The sequence below is a fragment of the Aulostomus chinensis genome, chromosome 4, assembly GCF_037954235.1.
Source record: "Aulostomus chinensis isolate RoL2024-O1b breed Wild chromosome 4, RoL_Achi_v1.0, whole genome shotgun sequence".
NCBI classification, from domain to species: Eukaryota; Metazoa; Chordata; class Actinopteri; order Syngnathiformes; family Aulostomidae; genus Aulostomus; species Aulostomus chinensis.
Window position 1 is genome coordinate 11,008,044 of NC_141323.1, and position 19,785 is coordinate 11,027,828.

General features: G+C 44.1%; 1 protein-coding gene across 4 annotated transcripts in view; it reads left to right on the plus strand.

Annotated features, from left to right (window-relative positions):
* sfmbt2 (Scm like with four mbt domains 2) overlaps window positions 1–6,046 on the plus strand; it is a 44,693-nt gene extending 38,647 nt beyond the window's left edge. For all 4 annotated transcript variants that reach the window (XM_086201738.1, XM_086201736.1, XM_086201735.1 and 1 more), the window contains 7 exons: window positions 2,011–2,150; window positions 2,527–2,636; window positions 3,314–3,489; window positions 3,626–3,795; window positions 4,210–4,479; window positions 4,563–4,685; window positions 5,216–6,046. In XM_086201738.1, the coding sequence (XP_086057864.1) occupies window positions 2,011–2,150; window positions 2,527–2,636; window positions 3,314–3,489; window positions 3,626–3,795; window positions 4,210–4,479; window positions 4,563–4,685; window positions 5,216–5,356 (1,130 nt within the window). In that variant the 3' untranslated portion in view covers window positions 5,357–6,046. The remainder of the gene's footprint in view (window positions 1–2,010; window positions 2,151–2,526; window positions 2,637–3,313; window positions 3,490–3,625; window positions 3,796–4,209; window positions 4,480–4,562; window positions 4,686–5,215) is intronic.
* The last annotated feature ends 13,739 nt before the right edge of the window (window positions 6,047–19,785 follow it).

Below are 19,785 nucleotides of genomic sequence, written 5' to 3' on the forward strand. Positions count from 1 at the left end.
GCACAAAAGACATGTTTGTGCTCATCAGGCTGCTTGCATGGAGGTACAGGACTTTGTGCTGCGGTGGGAAATGAGCCCAGAATGATGCACCAAAAAAAAAAAAAAAGAAGAAGCTAAATGAAAACACTGTTGTTTACATTATAAGTGATGCTGGCGATCCAGACAGAGGAAATTAATCAGACTCGAGGAAAACACTGTTTGGACAGAGGGCTGTTGTTTGTGTCCGGTGTTATTAAAAGATGAGTGAGGAATACGGAGAGCAGCCACAACAAGATGCGACTTGTCACTCAAGTTTTCCGCTTCAGTGGAGGTTCGTTGCTCAATCTGCTACTTTATATCTCAGCTGAGCAAATGAAACCAGTCCCTCATGAGCAGAAACCTTCATTTCTCTCCTCAATCATGTCTTCATTTGGTGGTGGTGTTTTTTTAATTATGTACCTTGTTTTATCTGAGCTTGTTGTCAGGAAGAATGTCGCTGTGTGTAACGTTGGAAATCATTCACTTTGTCAAAAACAACCCTGTCCAGCAAAGGGATGCTGCATCCCAACGTTTAAGGTGTAAAATGTATAAATAAGAGATAAACCAGGCCCAAGAGATGCTTTTATTTTCCCAACAGCATTTTATTGACAGCAGATTTGCTTGTAAACAACATGAACGTTCAGGCACAAAGGAGGTGGGGGGTTTACACACCGTGTTGTGGGAGACCCTTGCCCTCTTTTCCAAGTTGCCTGTTTAACATCCACCCCCTCTCTCATGCGTATTCATCAGCTTACCTGATTACTATTCAGCCCTGGTGGTGCGGTTCCAGGTGCTGGCGGGAGTCAGGGGGCTGCGGGAAGGCCAAGGTGCAGCAGGCTGCCCCCCCCCCCCATTCACCCATGGGTGGGGAGTCATGTGAGCAGGATATATAGACGGACTGGATTCAGTCAGTGCGCCCCTGTGAGATTCACTGGTTTTTAAAATGAATAACAGTGGAGATTCATTTGTAAAGATGGCGCACAGACGCCTCCTCGACTCAGGAGCAGAACAGTGAAGCACGTCTCTGTGATGCAGACAAAGTTTGGACGTTGAGGGTCACTTGAGCTCTGCTTTAAAAAAAAGAAAAGAAAGAGGAAACAAGTGCAGTTTTGCAGGAAAATAACCCTCAAGTTGATGTCGTAGCGCTTTAGAGCCGGTTTGAGTGGGTTCAGGGGTACAGTCGTGCATGCGACCGCGCGGGTGGTGTTTGTCTCACCCCTCGTTGGCTTCAGCGGGATGAAAGGGGCTCAAAATGACACCAGGGACAGGTTTTATTCCAATTTCTTTCAACAACGAGGGGAAAAAACAAAAGGTGATCTCTCAGAGAAAAATGGTGGCCATGAGCCTAACATGACACCACTCTCGTGATCCGAAGACCTCAGATTGGAAATGTGCCGTCACCGATGAACTGCGAGGGCGAGGTTTTTACTGTTGTTGTTTTTTAGTAAAGTCATTCGCTTTAAAATCATCATCGTGTCGCATTTGCTGTAAAGCCTGGAACGCACGGGAGCCGAAGCGCGGCCATAGTGACTGTCGCTGCTGTCAAGATTTATGTGTTTTTGACTGTCTTATTTTTATCGCCCACTGGTGTGTGTGTGTGTGTGTGTGTGTGTGTGTGTGTGTGTGTGTGTTTGACTGACCTTTGGGACCTGCAGAAGCTCAGCAGTCCTCAGACAAGCAAGACTTCAGACTAAATCTTTAGAGCAATCTTTGTTGACTTCCAAAGAAGTGAACGTCTTATTCGCAGTGCTTTGACCTCAGTCCGTGTTTACGTGTGCTTTTGTTTATCCGAGTCAATGCAGCGATGACGAGATTCCCAGAAGTGTTTGTGGAATGATGGAGCTCTAAACATTTGGTTTTAATAAAAAGTGAAGTGGGAAGAAATAAACCTTACGCTCTTGTTACTTGCTTTGTGTCGGGTTTGAATACGTCGTCGCCGTCGTCGTAAACACCGTGGTTAATATTTGTGGCCGTGACCTTCCTCCCGTGCAGGTGTAGCCAACGGAAGATATTGCTGCTCCAAGATCTTTGTCAACCACCGCTGTTTCTCGGGACCCTACCTCAACAAGAGGCGCATCACGGAGCTGCCGCAGGCTGTCGGACCTGGGAAATGCACCCTGGTCCTCAAAGAGGTGGGTTGGCGGGGAGCGCTGGAGGAGTTACACACGTTGACAGAGGGGTGGGGGGGTGGGGGAGGCAGCGACGTCTTGTTAACCACCTGCAGTTTCCCAGCAGTGCCTTAATTTTAATGTGAGGATCTGTCAGTCAAGTGTGTTTACATGTACACACCATCACTGCCGCGCGGAAAAACAGCCTCCTAATTTCTCTAGGGACTGTTTGTGTGTGTGTGTGTGTGTGTGTGTGTGTGTGTGTGTGTGTGTTTGTGCACGCTTGTGTGTGAGCATGCAGTTTTATGAATTGTAAAGGCAATTGTGGTCTGTTTATGCGTTAGTTTTGGTTCGTGTGTGCACAGTGGAGCTGATTGTTGTGTTTGTTCTCCACCCGCAGCTCCTCAGCATGCTGATAAACGCCGCCTACAAGCCTGGACGAGTCCTGAAGGAGCTGCAGGAGCTGGAGGACCAGAGCTGGGACTGTCAAGAGGAGACCCTCAAAGCCAAGTGAGGACACTAAAACTCCTCCCCCTTTTATTGGCAAACTCAGGGACACATTTCTCATGAAATATCCCATCTTTCCTGCAGAAATCAGCTCTAAACTTCCACAATAGACAATATTACGATTGACATCAATCGCTAATAGAATATTACATGCATATGCATGTTTACATGCTACAGATTATAGTCTGACTAACGACTGGAGACACGCCCCCACGACTGTGTCCTACCTCAGAGTCCCTCAGGAATTTGACCCCAAACCATCTCCGCCATGTTGCGACTGTGGTTTATTTTAGTCTTTTCTTGTTCTTATGCACAACAATGTTTCAGTTTGCAACACTGGCGTTACATTGTTGAGCCGTTTTAGTGCCCGTTGGCAGCAAAATGGTGCAGGAAACCAATTGAAAAAAAAGTGTATTTTTCCTGGTTGTTGAGGGTTATTAAAGACATTTAATGTGTCTCTGAACATGAATCTACCGAGGAGCCTCCAGTTCCCAGGTCACCTTTCCTCACCTGAGCCAGTGGCCAGCACACTGGACTCCTGGACTGTGTTCACAACCCAGGTTCCCTAACACAGCCCTCTCGTCACGTCTTTCAACCATCGTTGGTTGCCGAGTGCTGTGCTGGATGACAACAATGAGAGCCGAATCGCCAGCTGATCCTCCTGCTCCGTCTTCTTCCAGATACAAAGGGAAAACCTATCGCTCCACCATCCGAATCGTCCGCCTGGCAGACCAGATCGCTGACTTCTGCCGTAAAGTGTGTGTGAAGCTGCAGTGCTGCCCAAACCTCTTAAGCCCCGTCCTCGTCACCGAGAAGTGCCCAGAGAACTGTTCCGTACAGACCAAAACCAAATACAGTGAGTGCCTGTAATTACACGCATCACTTCCTGCACCGCAGTTATGAAGACGACGCAAATCAAAGCCTACAGGCTGTAATTGACTCACAGTTTTGTTTTGGGTGCATTGTTTTCGACATCTGCTGTGCGTCCGCAGCTTGTTACTATGTGAAGAAGAGGAAGCTGGCCAAGCCGGCAGGAGGAGAGGAGGCTGCAGAGGGAGAGCTGGCCAAGCCGACCCGCCGCAGGAAGAAGAGGAAAGCTATCTTTGTGCAGAAGAAGAGGCGCTCCTTGGCTGTGGACTACACTCCTGCTGGCTCACCGCAGGTTAGATAACACTGCTCCTCATTTCCCTCCTGTTATTACCTCCACCAGGGAGGTCGCCTGTTCAGTCTCTCTGTCTGCAGGAAAAGGCAAAATCTACAAGGCTGATTTTATTCAAACTTGGTGGAGGGGGCGGAGCCTGGGCCAAGGATGGCAAATTATTCAAAGCGCCACCTGGAGGCAACAGGAAATGACAAGGTTCACTACATGTGGGGTTCCTCCTGCTCGCGGGCGACCAGATAAATCTCATGTTGGTCAGAGACCTTAAGAACTCAGTCGCTGTTTGATTGGAGCTCGTAGCCCAAAACCCTTGAAACAGGTTTAACGATGAGTAATTGAGCAGGAAAACATGGCGAAGAGTTTAAATAAAGACGAAACAAACGCACCCCTGACTCTCAGCTTCTCTGCCCACCTCAGGACAGTGAGGAGGAAGACGAGGACGAAGAGCGGCTGCTGCAGTCGGGCAGCGAGGGCACCAGCTCAGAGCCGCGTGACGACCACACAGATGCTTCCTCCGTGGAGGTGACCAGCAGTCGACCACGCCGGGCTGTGACGCTACGCCGGTTAGAGAGCGCAGGCAAAGCCACAAGCAGCCAAGAGGCTCTTGAAGGCCGCAGGAGGTCAACGCGCTCACTGTCGGCGTACAGCCAGAGCAAGTACCAGCCGGCCCAGGGGCAGGACGTGCAGGTGAGACGGAGGCTGAGTTCCTGCGGGGACATCTTGGCTCTCGTGTTTTTAGGTATTTTTGTAAACTCCTGCTTGTGTGCCAGGAGGAGGAGGAGGAGAGTCAGCTGGTTCTGGACCGAAACCCTCTGGAGTGGAGCGTCGATGAAGTGGTCCAGTTCATCAACTCCACCGACTGTGCGTCGCTCGCCAACATCTTCCAGGAGCAGGTGAGCAAAATAGTGGCTCAGGCGTTCAGTGTCTTCTTCAACAGCACCAATCATCTTTGAATATGGAAGTGGTGATTGTGAATGTCTCAACTTCACCGTTTCACTCTTCTAACACTGAAAAGATTCAACTTTGTCTTTTGGGAGAGTTTATTTAGCCTCTCATCCACCCTTCAAACATCAGTGTGGTGTTTGATGTGTCGTGGTGGAGGCAAGTTCACCTCGTCATCGGTGCAGGACGTGATTGGGGTTTCAGAAGTACGGCAGGCATTTGAAAAAGAAAACAACAAAAAAGGTCCTTAACATTTATGGACTTTATCGCTACTCTGAACTCCATTTATTGATCACAATAATTAGTTTAAAATAACCAGAAAGGATTTTTAATTGTTCAAATGTTGAGTTGTTCAGCGGGAGTAAGGATGAAGGAGACAGGAGCCGTCGTCAGCCCTTTCGTCCAGCCACCATGTCCTCAGTGACACGTGTCACCGATGAGTCCCTGTGTGACGAATTCCTTCTTTAAATTTTTCTTCCAGGACATCGACGGTCAGGCCATGCTGTTGCTGACTCTCCCCACCGTCCAGGAGTGTATGGACCTGAAACTCGGTCCCGCCATCAAACTGTGTCACCAGATCGAGCGAGTCAAGGTGGCTTTTTACCGGCAGTACGCCAACTGATGTCGGAGCAGCTGCCTCCTGATGGGCCGCTTTGGAAAAGTTTGCAGTTTTCCAAAAAGCAAGAAGAAGAAGAAGTTTGTGGGTTTTTTTTTTCCTTTGTTTTTGTTTTTTTGAGTTTTTGCAAAGCACAAACAAAATGAATCAAGAAGGACGAATTTCTGCCCGAGTGAAGACGATGGAGAGGAGACGTCCCGGCGCCGGCTCGATCCGGGCCGGTCGGGTCGGTCCAGGATCTCCAGCAATCTGTGAAGATGTTTCCAAGCTGAGGACTTGTTTCTGTTTTTTTGTTTTTATTTATGTTGGATGAGCACTATAGCATTTAATTTAAAATAATTATTGACCACAAATGAAGAATTCTCCCCTTAATGTGTAAAATAACCGGTTTGGAAGAAACCATAATAGAAAATTATTTAATAACCCAAGAAATAATATATTTGGATTATTTATTGTCCTTATTTATGAAGAGAGAGAGTAGAATTTCTCCACCAGCTCCTTCTCCTCTGAGGCTAATCTCTACAGGCTCTTTGATTCATTTCACATCCAGCGTTTAAAATCTTTTCTGAAATCACGTCAACTCTCTCCTCTCGTTGTAACAATCACATCAAAACAATCATGGAAGCTGTTTTCGTCCATCTATGCAAACGTCTCGCAGATATTTTTGATAAGTACGAAAATAAATTTCTATTAATTTTTATCAGCTTGTGGTGAACTTTTGTCCCGTCACTGTGAAGCAGCTGCAGCTCTCGCGCTTCCAGTTTCTGGTCCCTACCAGGAAACGCCAGGCTGAGCTCCGCAGGGGCCGAGAAGAATTCCCCTCCAGGTGGATGACGGTGTGGAGGCGGGGCTTGGATAGCTTTCAGGTGAGGAGAGCGGCGGCAGCGATGAAAAACTTTAAATTAAATGCACACTTGGGATGAGGGATGTTTGCTTCATTCGATTTAAACAAAGTGTCACTCAGAAAATCCCTGGTTGTGTTTCTGACAGCAGGAATGATTTACGAGGAATTAATAATCCATGTCAGTTTGTGTGGACGGCCCATGATGAGTCTGGGCTTTGACGTGCAGCGAGACATCCATGATATTTGATATTTGTGCTGAAATGTTACAATTGATTTGGTTGACAGTGGAGAAACAGAGATGTCGATGTGCCGCCAACGGCCCCGAGCCGAGGGTTCACCTTTCTGGTGTCATAAATCCTTGACGCGGCCTGAAAGTCAGACATCTTTTTAGCTTTTGCCGTCACAAACCAGTCCTCAAAACCACTCGCACGACGCCACCTTTGTGTTTACCTGCGATGCTTTAAAAAGATGAGATCAGAAATGGCTTTTAAACTGTAAAAATGATTTTTAAAAGGTCTTAAAACGCAACAACTTCAAGTACCTGTAGGCTCCTTGAACAGAAATCTGCACTGGCATGTAGGCTGTCAGATGAAGTCCTTCATGATGGCTCATCAAACTGTTTCTCTCTGCCAGCGAGCAGCCTTGACGAACACTAATGGATTCTACAAAACACACAAACACTGCAATTACACGTGAAATGAGACAGGCTGGTTTCAAAACAAAGAAAAACAAAAGACCACTGAGGGTGAAAGTAAACATGTGAGTGTGCAAACAAAATGGAGATGACATTTATGCTCTGAAGAGCCAAATATCTCTCCGGAGAGACAGAATCCAACCAAAACATTCAAGAATAATGACATTTAATCATCTCAGTGAGACGAAGGAGGTCAGGGGTTTTTGGGGGGAAAGTGAAGACGACGTCATTGTGGGGAATGTGATTCTAATTTTAAACATTTGTTTGTCAAGCAGAAAAAGGGAAACAATGCCTGTAAATGAGATGACATTCTAACACTTCCTGGTGGTGAAAAAGCACCCCCCCCCCCCCGCCACCACCCCGTGTCGGTGTCATGTAACCACATATTTAGAGGAGATGTTGCATTAGTCATGCATGCAGCTCGTGACCTGATGGGCTGCTGTTGTGTGTGTAACATTTAATAATAGACATTCGCCACACTGCACGTTCAGCGGCGGCGAGATGCGCCGTTCCTCGCCGGCTCTCTGCATGGATGCAGCTGAATTCGTTTAATAGCTTTCTCTCTCTCTCTTTCTCTTGCAGGCGCCCCACCAACTCTCAGACTTTGTATTGAGTCACTCTGAAAAGCTGCTACCTTTATACTGTTGCCTGGCAACCTCATATCAAAAGTCCGCTTTGCATGGTTTTCTGCCCGTTGTATGTGGATAATGACAGCAGAGGAGCAAACAGGGAAGTCCGGGTTGAAGGGAAGCCCTGAGCGAGCTGCATATTGAGTCCCAGGTGGAGGTGGTGACAGCTGCGGCGGTTGACTAATCACATATCCTGTCAGTCACGTTTTTCAATAAGGAAATATTTGTCCTCGCTGAAGTAACAATCACAAGATCAGTATCTTCGAGTTCTGCTTTCATCCACACTTCCAATTTTAACGGCACAACTTTTTTGGGAAATAAACTTACTGTCCATCCTCCTTTGAGTTAATTAAGAAAATGGATGCCCCTGTCTGTGCTGCATTAGGGAGCTGAGACCCACGCTAGTTAGCTTAGCACAAGAAGTGGTTGCGGGTGGGAAGTGTGAGCATAAGGCAGTCACAAGTCATCAGGTTCAGGATGTGGGTTTGTCCAGAAGTCTTCCATGACTTTTAGCAGCAGTGACAAACAAATAATCAGTGTTGTTGGCTGAAGTTACAATGAGGTGCTGCGTCGAATCACTGCGCCCAGTCAGGAAAGTAGTTCCGGCAATGTGTCTGATTCTTCAGTTACAATTTCGTACTTTCTGAAGTTGCTATCTGACAGTGAGCGTTACCCACAATCCTCATTACATGAATGCAGGCACAGACCAAAGGGATGAATGTTGATGGATGAACGCTAACACTTCCCATCCACTACCATTCGTTGTGCTAAGCTAATTGGCACGCGTCTTAGCTCTTCCATCTTGTCTTCCTCCAGTGCGAAGAGGGATTCCCCACAATTTGGTGTGTTCTTTCGCAGTATTTTTAATGTATAAGTATTTAAAAACACCACCAAAAACATTTTAGTTTCAGCGGTAAAATAACGAAATAGATGGATGAACTTGCAGCAGCACAAACACATGAAGAAGAAAGAACGCGACATGAAATAAGAGAACATAAAACCTGCAGATCTACAGAACAAGACAGCAGATATAAAATATTAATATTACAATGTATAAAAAACACCTCAGTTTAGACTCCTTTTTTTTAAATTATCAAGGGCATCGATGACAGTTGTACACAAAGAAGTAGCTGGCAGTGAGATGTTCGTATTTACAGTGTGAGAATGAGAATGTAAACACTGGCTCGCTGTCCTACGGGTTCATTGGACAGTTGAATCAATCAACGAGTGAACCGTCCAAACATCTCCAGCATCCTCTCCACTCCTCTACATCCATATTGACATTTTCTAACCGCTCCAGTTCTGCACGCTACCGCATAGCAGAGCTTCCATCAGGTCATTATCCCGGAGCGACTCGGTGAAGAGCTTCAAGGACTCGACCGTGGGTGAGACTGAGAGGAGGAAGGAGGGGGGCAGAGGTTGAAGGAGGAGGAGGAGGAGGAGGAGGAGGAGGAGGGAGCACGGGTGAGGTGAGGTTGGAAAAGAGACAAGTGGAGGAAATAGAACAGAACAAACTTTACTGATCTCAGAGGGAAATTTTGATGCTACAGTTCTCTGACATAAAAAAGCAATAAATAAATAAATGTGAATTTTAAGAACAAACTAAAGATAAAATGCAAATGTAGTAAAAAAAAAAAAAAAGAGACATTGACACAAAATGTTCAGCCGCTACGGTCGGCCTCACTCCATCAGACTTCACGACAAAGTTTATTTGTGGAGCAGCGTTGGTACGCTGATGAGGTCATGGAGCATAAAACACAGCAGAAAGACATTCCAGTTAAATACAAGGAAATAAAATGACACTCAGATTAAAATATTAAAGAACAAAAATCACGTCAAAAGATCCTCGTTTACAGAAAACGCGTTGGTTCTCAGATGGAGACTTGTCCCGTCCTCGGCTCCTGAGTCTTGACGAGATTCTTAAACCGAAAGTCTGTTTGGTATGAAGCAGAAGAGATTTCAAAATTTTGCTTTTCCTCTGAAATTTTAATTTTCATGGAAGACAAGTGACATCCATCCATCAGCCAATCACTTACAGAGTCACGGGGGGGGCGGGGCCAAGAGTGACAGCTGATGGTAATTATCAGAAAACAGTAAAGATCAAGAAAACACCACTTCACGTTTCCTCATCCTGGACTGCAGCTTCCTTGAAGCCACAATAAAGATGCTTGTGTGGGACTGTCGTTGGACACTGAAGCAGGAAGCTGCCTCCACCTGCAGCCGCCCTGCTGAACCCGATAACCCTGATGAAGTCTGAGGGAACTCATTAAAATCTCAATTAGAAACTGAAAGTGACACATTTCAGCGCCCAGAAGCAAAATGAAGATCATGAAATCAGAAAAAATGCTCAAAGTGCATCTTTTTAGAACGAGGAAGATTAAAAAAAAAAAGCTCACGTCAAGCTTGTTGAGCCGTTTAGAAACGTGTGAGACTGGACAAAGGTAATGTGTGTGTATGTGTGTGTGAGCGAGTGTGTGAAGGTCTGTGCGGCTGTGGGGGGAAGGCGAGGTGTATGGTTAACCATCAACTGAGCTTTCTGTCTCTTTCACACACTTTACAAACCATCGCTTGCATTGCACTGCAGACTTGAAATCTAGGTCAGGGTAACACACACAACACACACACACACACACACACACACACACACACACACACACAGTCGCAGTGTTTAAAGGCTCAACGGGGAGACGGAGAACAATCAGACGTGACGAAGATGAGGCTCGATTTGTCAGCTCGCCACTGAACTACTTCTCCAAACCCACCCTCTCCAAAAACACTCTCAGATTTCATCAGCGTTTCAGACTCTCCCGTTTTGTCCTGATGAGACGTTGCAATTTTTTCCCTGTTTGATGTACAAAGGTTCTCTCCGATTGCAAAAAACAACAAAAAATGTGTGTGTGTGTGTGTGTGGGGGGGGGGGTGTGTGAAAATGTGTTGCAGACATAAGCAGGTGAATTCAAGATTTACTGTCTGTCTGTCAGATTCCTTTCGTTCATGTCAGGAAATAAAAAGGATAAAGGATAAGTTTTAAAATGAAAAATTAAAAACTAGTTAAAAAATTTTTTTTAAAAAACGCTTTCGACAAAAAGTTTTCACAACAACAAATGAGCTTGGTTTGTTTTCACTGTGGTGAAGGATTGAAAAGACAGCGGCTGAACGGGAGCTGAAGCAGGCGCTGTTTCCTCTGCTGTCCGTGAATCAGAGCCTGTGTGAGAGAGCGGACTTCAGCCTTCAGAGCTTGAAAAGTGAAGCTAATGCCATCATGATAGCAGCCAGCAGGGGGCGACTCCCGGTTGCTTCAACAATCTCTAACCACATAGAAATCGTTGAGTCGTTTTTAAAAGATGGCTTCAGTCGACATTTGTGCCTAATATTGAAAATATTAGGCGTTCCTGAGATATCAGGTCCATGAGAGGCGAACTCGACCTTTGACCGCCAACAAATCCCTCCGGTTCATCCTTGAGACCCAGCGCACGTTTGTGCCAAATGATAGAAAAAAAGACAACAACATACCTTCGAGGCATCAACAAAAAGAAACACAGACTGTATAAAAGAGTGGGAACAAAAAGAAACATAGACTAAATAAAAGAGTGGGAACAAAAAGAAACAGACTGTATAAAAGAGTGGGAACAAAAAGAAACATAGACTAAATAAAAGAGTGGGAACATCAAAGAAACAGACTGTATAAAAGAGTGGGAACAAAAAGAAACAGACTGTATAAAAGAGTGGGAACATCAAAGAAACAGACTAAATAAAAGAGTGGGAACAAAAAGAAACAGACTGTATAAAAGAGTGGGAACAAAAAGAAACAGACTGTATAAAAGAGTGGGAACAACAAAGAAACACTGTATAAAAGAGTGGGAACAAAAAGAAACAGACTAAATAAAAGAGTGGGAACAAAAAGAAACAGACTGTATAAAAGAGTGGGAACAAAAAGAAACAGACTAAATAAAAGAGTGGGAACAAAAAGAAACAGACTGTATAAAGAGTGGGAACAAAAAGAAACAGACTAAATAAAAGAGTGGGAACAAAAAGAAACAGACTGTATAAAAAAGTGGGAACAAAAAGAAACATAGACTGTATAAAAGAGTGGGAACAACAAAGAAACAGACTGTATAAAAGAGTGGGAACAAAAAGAAACAGACTGTATAAAAGAGTGGGAACAACAAAGAAACAGACTAAATAAAAGAGTGGGAACAACAAAAAGCCCACTGGGACGTTTGGAACGTTAAAGCGTGTTTTTGGGTTGTTGTTTTTTTTAGCCACTTCCTTTAGGATCAGTTTGTCTTTATCTCCAATGCTGCGACACAGAGGGACATTTGTGTCGCCGCATCGACTGATTTGGATCTCGCGTTGCGTGTCTCATAAACGATGCACCGCTCGCGCTTCTAATAGGCTAATGGACGCATGAACAGAGGCAAACTGCTGCCGCTGCGCTCGTGCGACTCAGACGGGCTCGCTACTGATGAACATTTAGCAAAGCCGGACGACGGACCTATCTGGACCGTCACACCTCTCCTCGGTTCCCTCTCCATTGTTCATTATTCATTAGTCATCTGGACGGCCTGTGGGACCCCCGCCCATCTGCTCCGGCTCTGCTTCCATATGTCTGGCTGGCGTGGTGCAGCCATACATATGATACAGAGAGAGAGAGAGAGAGAGAGAGGGAGAGAGGGAGGGAGAGGTAGAAATGTATCTCTCTGCTCCCCTCGTCTCTCTCTCCTAAGGTAATGCATTCATTGATGTTATCATTGGGGGAATGGATGAAATGATTAAAATGGAAATAAATTGAGGCTTTGAAAAGAGAGAGCAGAGACAACAGGACGGAGTGGGAAGATAGAAGAGTGTTTGAGTGCTGCGGGTGGGCGGCAGGGGAGAGAGTTTTGTGTGTGTGTGTTGGGGTTTGGTTTTTTTTTTTTTTTGGAGGGTGGGGGAATTATAATTAGGCGTTGGCCAACAGTCTTTGCCTACATGGAAATTCACATTGAATAATTTGACAAGCTAAAAAAAGCTTCATATTCTAATTTGGCAGCTCGATCTATTAAAGAGCTCCCGTGTCTCTGCTGGGTTTTATCTGTTATTAACACCTTTATCTCAGCAAGAGACAAAAGAGGGAAAAACTCCAGTAAGACTTGGAAGAAAGAAACTTCATGTGTGAAGAAAATAGGAAGAAAAAAAAAGAGAGAAAGAAATCCAGAGAGTGAGTTCCTGCGGGCGTCATGAGCTCAAAAACACAAAGCCGCTTTGAAGCTGGAAACAAGCTCACAGGTTTTATGGATTCTGAGTTAATATCAATACAAAGTTTGTCTGCATCCCAGTTAACTACAAAACCCAAGAGAGACCATGGATAGAAATATAGACAGGACGTCAGCCTACAGTTGGTGAAATTTAGGACAACACAATAAACCTTCTGCCCCCCCCCCCCCCTTTTATCAATTTGAAGCAACAAGATAGAACTTCTTCCCAACCGTAGTTTCCTTGGTGGCCTTGGGACGTTTATCCCAACATGAAACTTGCTTCTGCAGTTTGGTTCATTTGTTGCCACGAGATATTAATCTTTCCCAAAGTTTAATTCAAGTGTGGTCAGGAGGTGTGACTCTGCCACTAATTGGTCAAATGAACTAAATGTCTGTTTTTCGCATCAGTCGGAGAACGTCTCCTGTCGCGGTTCTGACGCGTTCCCCAGCTGGCGTGAAGCGTTTGCATCCTAAACCGGAGGGTAGATGTTTGTTTCCCCTCTGGGTATCAATAAAGTTGGTTCGATCGCACGTCCTGAGATAAAGACACCTTACCTTGACCCCTCAGAGGTCAAACACCACTGAGAACAAGATAGGAATGGTGATATGGTGCGTGTGTGTGTGTGTGTGTGTGTTTGGTCCTGAGGGGCAGGGCTGTCGGTAATAGGAGACCACGCTCTTGTTGATGGTGGTGGGGGTTGGGGTGGGGGGGTTAACTAGGGGGTCCGACTCTGGAAGGTCAATGAGAACACCAAACACTCTCACCGCCTCCTCAGAGAAATTCAAAACCACCAGAGAGTCTCAGGCGACTCCTGGGCGCACAGAACGGCTGCTGGATGATCCGGAACACCAGGGAAGTTCTGGAGCCTCTGAGGGGTTCTACCTCAAACAGGTTCTACTTGCTTTGTCTGTTCTGTCTTCACCACGGAACCGACGATCCCGGCACGAGATAATAGGCTCAACAATTTCTCGTTTATGCTCCAAAAGGACAGAAGTGTCCATCATTTGGTTGAAAGTTTTCTGCATTTGTTTGGTGTTTGAGGTGAACCGTATTTGAATGAGCGTGTTCTCCCCGTTCTTGAAGCGGCCGCCGTTTCCTCCTGATGTTGCTTTGTGGCTCTGTTCTCTGGTGCAAGCAAATCCTCAGCCGTCGTTCTCGCACAAGAAACGAGTCGTCTGCATTTAAGCGATTCCCAAAAAAGCAGTCGGGCGCCAGAAACGCGCAAATCCAACTTATTTTTTGCTCAGTTTGGACTTCAGAACAAGGCTGTAGAAGTGAAAACCACCCACAATAAACACAATATGAAGCAGGTGGGATTTATTCTATTTTAAATCCTTTTATTTATCTTTTGTCTGCTTCTAATTTTTGTTTTCTGTTGCCACCGCTAGCTACACCCCCCCGCCCTGCCGCCATGTTTAACGCAAGGCATTGCAATTATCATGCTCTATTTGTGTGCACATGTGTACATGCAGTCATGAATGTGTGTTGCTGTTGTTGTTGTTGTTGTTGTTTTTTCCCCTCGTTTGGTCATAAAAAGTGATTTATTCTAACTATTACAAAAAAACAACAACCAACGCTTCAAATATGTCACCTCCCTTTGAAATATCCCTCACTGAGTATCAGGGTGATTTTATTTCCTGTCTCTGCTCTGCATCAGTCCGACATGGCAGCTTTACGCCAAAATACCAGGAAGAAAACGTGTCTTTTTTTTTTTTAGTAGTAGTTTTTTTTTTTTTATCTGTAGGCTTCGTCCTTTTCACTGTAAAGAAACACTCAACAGCTTATAATAATCCATGTGCTGGTATGCAATATGAATGTGTAGTGGAGGGTGTGTGTGTGTGTGTGTGTGTGTGTGTGAGGGATAGCCGGGGAAACGGAGAGGGGGGTTATCGCAGCAGCTGGTTGGCTGCTGGGCTGGTTTCCATGGAAACGTGTGTAAAAAGGCTCTGTTCTCCAGTCTTGTATTGCAGCGGTTTACAAAAGAATAACGTCCTACTATTATAGGCCCTCTCCCTCTGCCTATAATCTTTCTCTTAGACTCAAATGCAGAGTGATTCCTCAGAAAAATATTGCCTTGGAAATATTCAAATATCATAAACCGACGTGAGAGTGAGGACGAGAGGCTTTCTTTCTTTCTTTTTTTTTACTCTCGCCTCCTCCGAGTGTGTTTTCTCCTGGTGATACTTTTCAATAAGTGTACACTGGCACCAGTGAGCTGAAGCTTATCTAACCATCAGTCAGCTCATTTAGTCATTATTTACGAATGGCGTTCATGCTGAACTGCACAGCTCATTAACAAAAGATGGACTGAAAAACTGGAGGCAGGTTTAAAGTGTTACTTACATGTTAGTCGCCGCGGCAAAGACGCTAAATAAATGGTTAATGGTGCTAAAGTGATGCTTGACCAGCGGATTCTGAGGAATCTTGCAAAAACGTTCAACAGCCATGATAAAACACAGATATCACCGGCTACATCTGACTGAAGAGTAAAGGAATGAGTTTCATGCCTCAAAATATATATTTTCCAATACGGCTGTGTTTGCCTCCTGAGAATGAGTGGAGATTTGTTCCTGTTCTTCAGTGACTTCATAATTTACTGTAAATTCACCTCTACATGAATCTTTCTGGCCACTTCAGACTGACGAAGAGCGTCGGTTTGCTCATTTGCTGGTGCACGGGCAAACTAGCTCAGAGCACTGGTGGTAGTTAGGAGTGCGAACATTAGCCTAGGCTAGCTGAGAGGGCTACCGTTATCCAAGAATTGCTAGGAGAGCTGACATAAGCATACAATAGCTCAAACAGCTAACATTTGCTAGGAGAGCTAGCATTAGCTTGGACTAGCTCAGACAGAAACCATTAGGCTCGACTAGCCTGAAGAGCTAATATAAGCATACATTTGCTCAAGCAGCTAACATTAGCGAGCAGAGCTTGCATCAGTCCCTAGCAAACTAGACAAGCTGATGATCTTTGGCACAATTTAGAACTGCAGAGAGACATTTTTCTGTGGCACAATAATGAAAATGACTGATTTGACAGAATGTTCTCAGTTGGAACATGAAGCAGTTTATTTGTCAATGTTCCAATTTCAGTTTTTAATGTGTCCCATTGTGACATTCAGGCGTAGCTTCTTTTTTTTGTTGCTACTTTACTATCTGACTCCATGTCTTGTGTTCCACCTTCAACCGTGTCTTCCTGCCTATTATGTTTTATTTACAGGCTGGATTCCCTTGTTGTTGCAGGGTCCTGCACAGACGCATCTACAGGAAAGAACATGAGGGATAAACAACAGAGCAGTAACATGTGAAAGCGCAGGAAATGACAAAAGAGGACAAGAGAAAAGCATAAAGCGCCGTGCAGGAAAGGCTGCACTGGAACAGTACAGCTCCTTTTTTCTTCTTTCCTTTTTTTTTTCTTTTTTCCAATAGATAAAGAACTCTGGGACATTCAATGTTTGAGTTCCAAACTGCAATCGTGCAGTGTTTGACTCCAGCTGCTGACCTTTGGTTCATGCCTCTCTTTCCCAACACTTCCTGTCTAAATCTACACAGTCAGTTACCAAATACTGTGGCACAAATTCAAACATGTTCTGATAAATTGTACACAAGTATTACATGATACAGGAGGCTAAATGATACTCGTGTCACGCAAAAGGTCATAAGATTCTGTATTTTTTAAAGGCGACTGTATTTCTGTGCTGTGATTGGCTCCCTCACGCCTCCAGGCCGGGTGGATGGATGGATAAATGGATAGATCGGGGGATTTAGGGAGGGATGAGTAGATACTTAGAAAACCAGGTCCAGACCATTAATAGGGCTCAAGATAATTTCCACTCTTTATTGCTTTGATTTTTAAACTTTCCTGGTTTCGGATTTGGAAAATGTGATCTTCATCAAGTCAAATATTTACTTTGTGCATCATCATCCACCTAAATGGATTTTCCTGCATGTTGCAAACACCATTACATGACCACTGGCGCCTCCTGGTGGACGGTTCCTGCCATGCACTCAGTAACCTGGTCATTTTTCTTCACCACTGTAGGGAATCTCCGAGTTTAGAACTTCTTTAATCTTATTTTTTTTCTCACAACAAGAGAAAAGGAGGTCAACGGTAGACGATTTTGCTCATTTTTAAACATTTCTTTGAAACATTTTCTCAACATTTATGCAGGAATCTGCTGAACATACCTGGAAATCCTTCTTTCTAGAAACGTCGCCATCTTTCCTGACGCCGAGGTCTTCTGTCAGCTCAGTTACTTTTGTTTCTTACCGTCCATGTGATGATGTGCGTGTTCATAATGATGTTTTTTGTTTTTGTTGTTTTTTTTCCCTTCAGTAGATCGGCTGATTAAACATCAAAACTTAGACGAAGGTAAAGTGTCACATGACTAAGCGTCCAAAAGCAGGTGAAGCTGCAGTGGCTTTTTTCCTGCAAGCGCAGTTTTGATTAATAGGGATGCACCGAGGGGTTCCGGTCATGTGATGCTTGCAAACATCCCTGGTACCACAGGGGGAATGACGACAAACAAAAAGAGCTTCAAATGAAAAACCACTGTCAGAATCAATACAGGTTATTGGCAAACTGATCATTTTAAACACTGGTGTCAATACCATAAACGCTGGTATCAATACCACAAACGCTGGTATCAGTACAATAAAAGCTAGTATCAATACCATAAACGCTGGCATCAATCCCATAAACGCTGGTATCAATACCATAAATGCTAGTATCAGTACCATAAACGCTGGTATCAATACCATGAACACTGATGTCAATACCATAAACGCTGGTATCAATACCATGAACACTGATGTCAATACCATAAACGCTAGTATCAGTACCATAAACGCTGGTATCAATACCATAAACGCTAGTATCAGTACCATAAACGCTGGTATCAATACCATAAACGCTGGTATCAATACCATAAACGTTGGTATCAATACCATAAACGCTGACGTCAATACCATAAACGCTGGTATCAATACCATGAACACTGATGTCAATACCATAAACGCTAGTATCAGTACCATAAACGCTGGTATCAATACCATAAACGCTGGTATCAATACCATGAACACTGATGTCAATACCATAAACGCTGGTATCAATACCATGAACACTGATGTCAATACCATAAACGCTAGTATCAATACCATAAACGCTGGTATCAATACCATGAACACTGATGTCAATACCATAAATGCTGGTATCAATACCATAAACGCTGATGTCAATACCATAAACGCTGGTATCAATACCATAAACGCTGGTATCAATACCATGAACACTGATGTCAATACCATAAATGCTGGTATTAATTCCATGACCACTGGTATCAATACAATAAACACGGATGTCAATACCATAAATGCTGGTATCAATACCATAAATGCTATTATCAATTACATAAACGCTGGTATCAATACCATAAACGCTGGTATCAATACCATAAACGCTGACATCAATACCATAAACGCTGGTATCAATACCATTAACGCTGGTATCAGTACCATAAACGCTGGTATCAGTACCATAAACGCTAGTATCAGTACCATAAACGCTGGTATCAATACCATAAACGCTGACATCAATACCATAAACGCTGGTATCAATAACATAAACGCTGGCATCAATACCATAAACGCTGGTATCAGTACCATAAACGCTGGTATCAATACCATAAACGCTGGTATCAATACCATTAACGCTGGTATCAGTCCCATAAACGCTGGTATCAATACCATAAACGCTGGTATCAATACCATTAACGCTGGTATCAGTACCATTAACGCTGGTATCAATCCCATAAACGCTGGTATCAATACCATTAACGCTGGTATCAATCCCATAAACGCTGGTATCAATACCATTAACGCTGGTATCAGTACCATAAACGCTGGTATCAGTACCATAAACGCTAGTATCAGTACCATAAACCCTGGTATCAATACCATAAACGCTGACATCAATACCATAAACGCTGACATCAATACCATAAACGCTGGTATCAATACCATAAACGCTGGTATCAATACCATAAACACTGACATCAATACCATAAACGCTGGTATCAATACCATAAACGCTGGTATCAATACCATAAACACTGACATCAATACCATAAACGCTGGTATCAATACCATAAACGCTGGTATCAATCCCAGTCCAGAATTCCACAACTGGGAAAGCCTTCATGATTTTATATTCTTTTTTTAAACTTCATCATAACCCACTTTTGGCTTTGTTCCATACATACAAAGAACGTACAAAGTGTTTAGTTGTGAAGTAAATGGCTGAACTACGTGTCCGAGTACTCCTACAATAATTAGTTAATTAGTGAGTAAGTCAGCAGACCTTGTTTTTCTTCGAACCATTACAATCAGATTTCTTACAAAAAAACATGTCGTTATTCAAGAGCTTCAGACCTATTTTAAATACGCTTTATTCACTTTCAATCGTTTTGCCTCCTATTTGATGGACAGCTTGACACCTTTATATTTATTTTTCTGTTAAAAGAATTACATCATCACAATCCTGCTGTTTATTAAGGGTTAGGGTTAAATTACTCACCCCCCCCCCAGAAAATTTTGTCTTAAAGTTACTTATTTTTCAACCATCAAGGTTTTTTTTTATTGGAAATGAAGCAGGCGTCGCCCAGAAGATCATAAGACGGTGTTCAAGAGGCGCCAATGAGGGGGAAAAAAAAGATTTCTCAGTTTTTATTCACATTTGAACAAACAGCGGTCCAAAATTACTCATAGACTTTGCAAACTGTCACATTCCATGGGAAAATCCAAATTCCAAGCAGTCCGAGCTGTTCTAATGCTATGAGGCCCGATCTGAATGTTCTCAGGTTCCTGTGGCTACAGTGCAAAGTTTTATTAAAAAATACAAGATGTTCCGCCAAACGTGACAGCTGTGCTGGCCAGGAGGACAGTGACAGAGGTGGAAAAGAATCCAAGGATCACCACCCGGGGCGACCCTGGCGAATCTGGGCTCTGCTGGTGGCAGCGTCTCAAGGCAGAGAGTC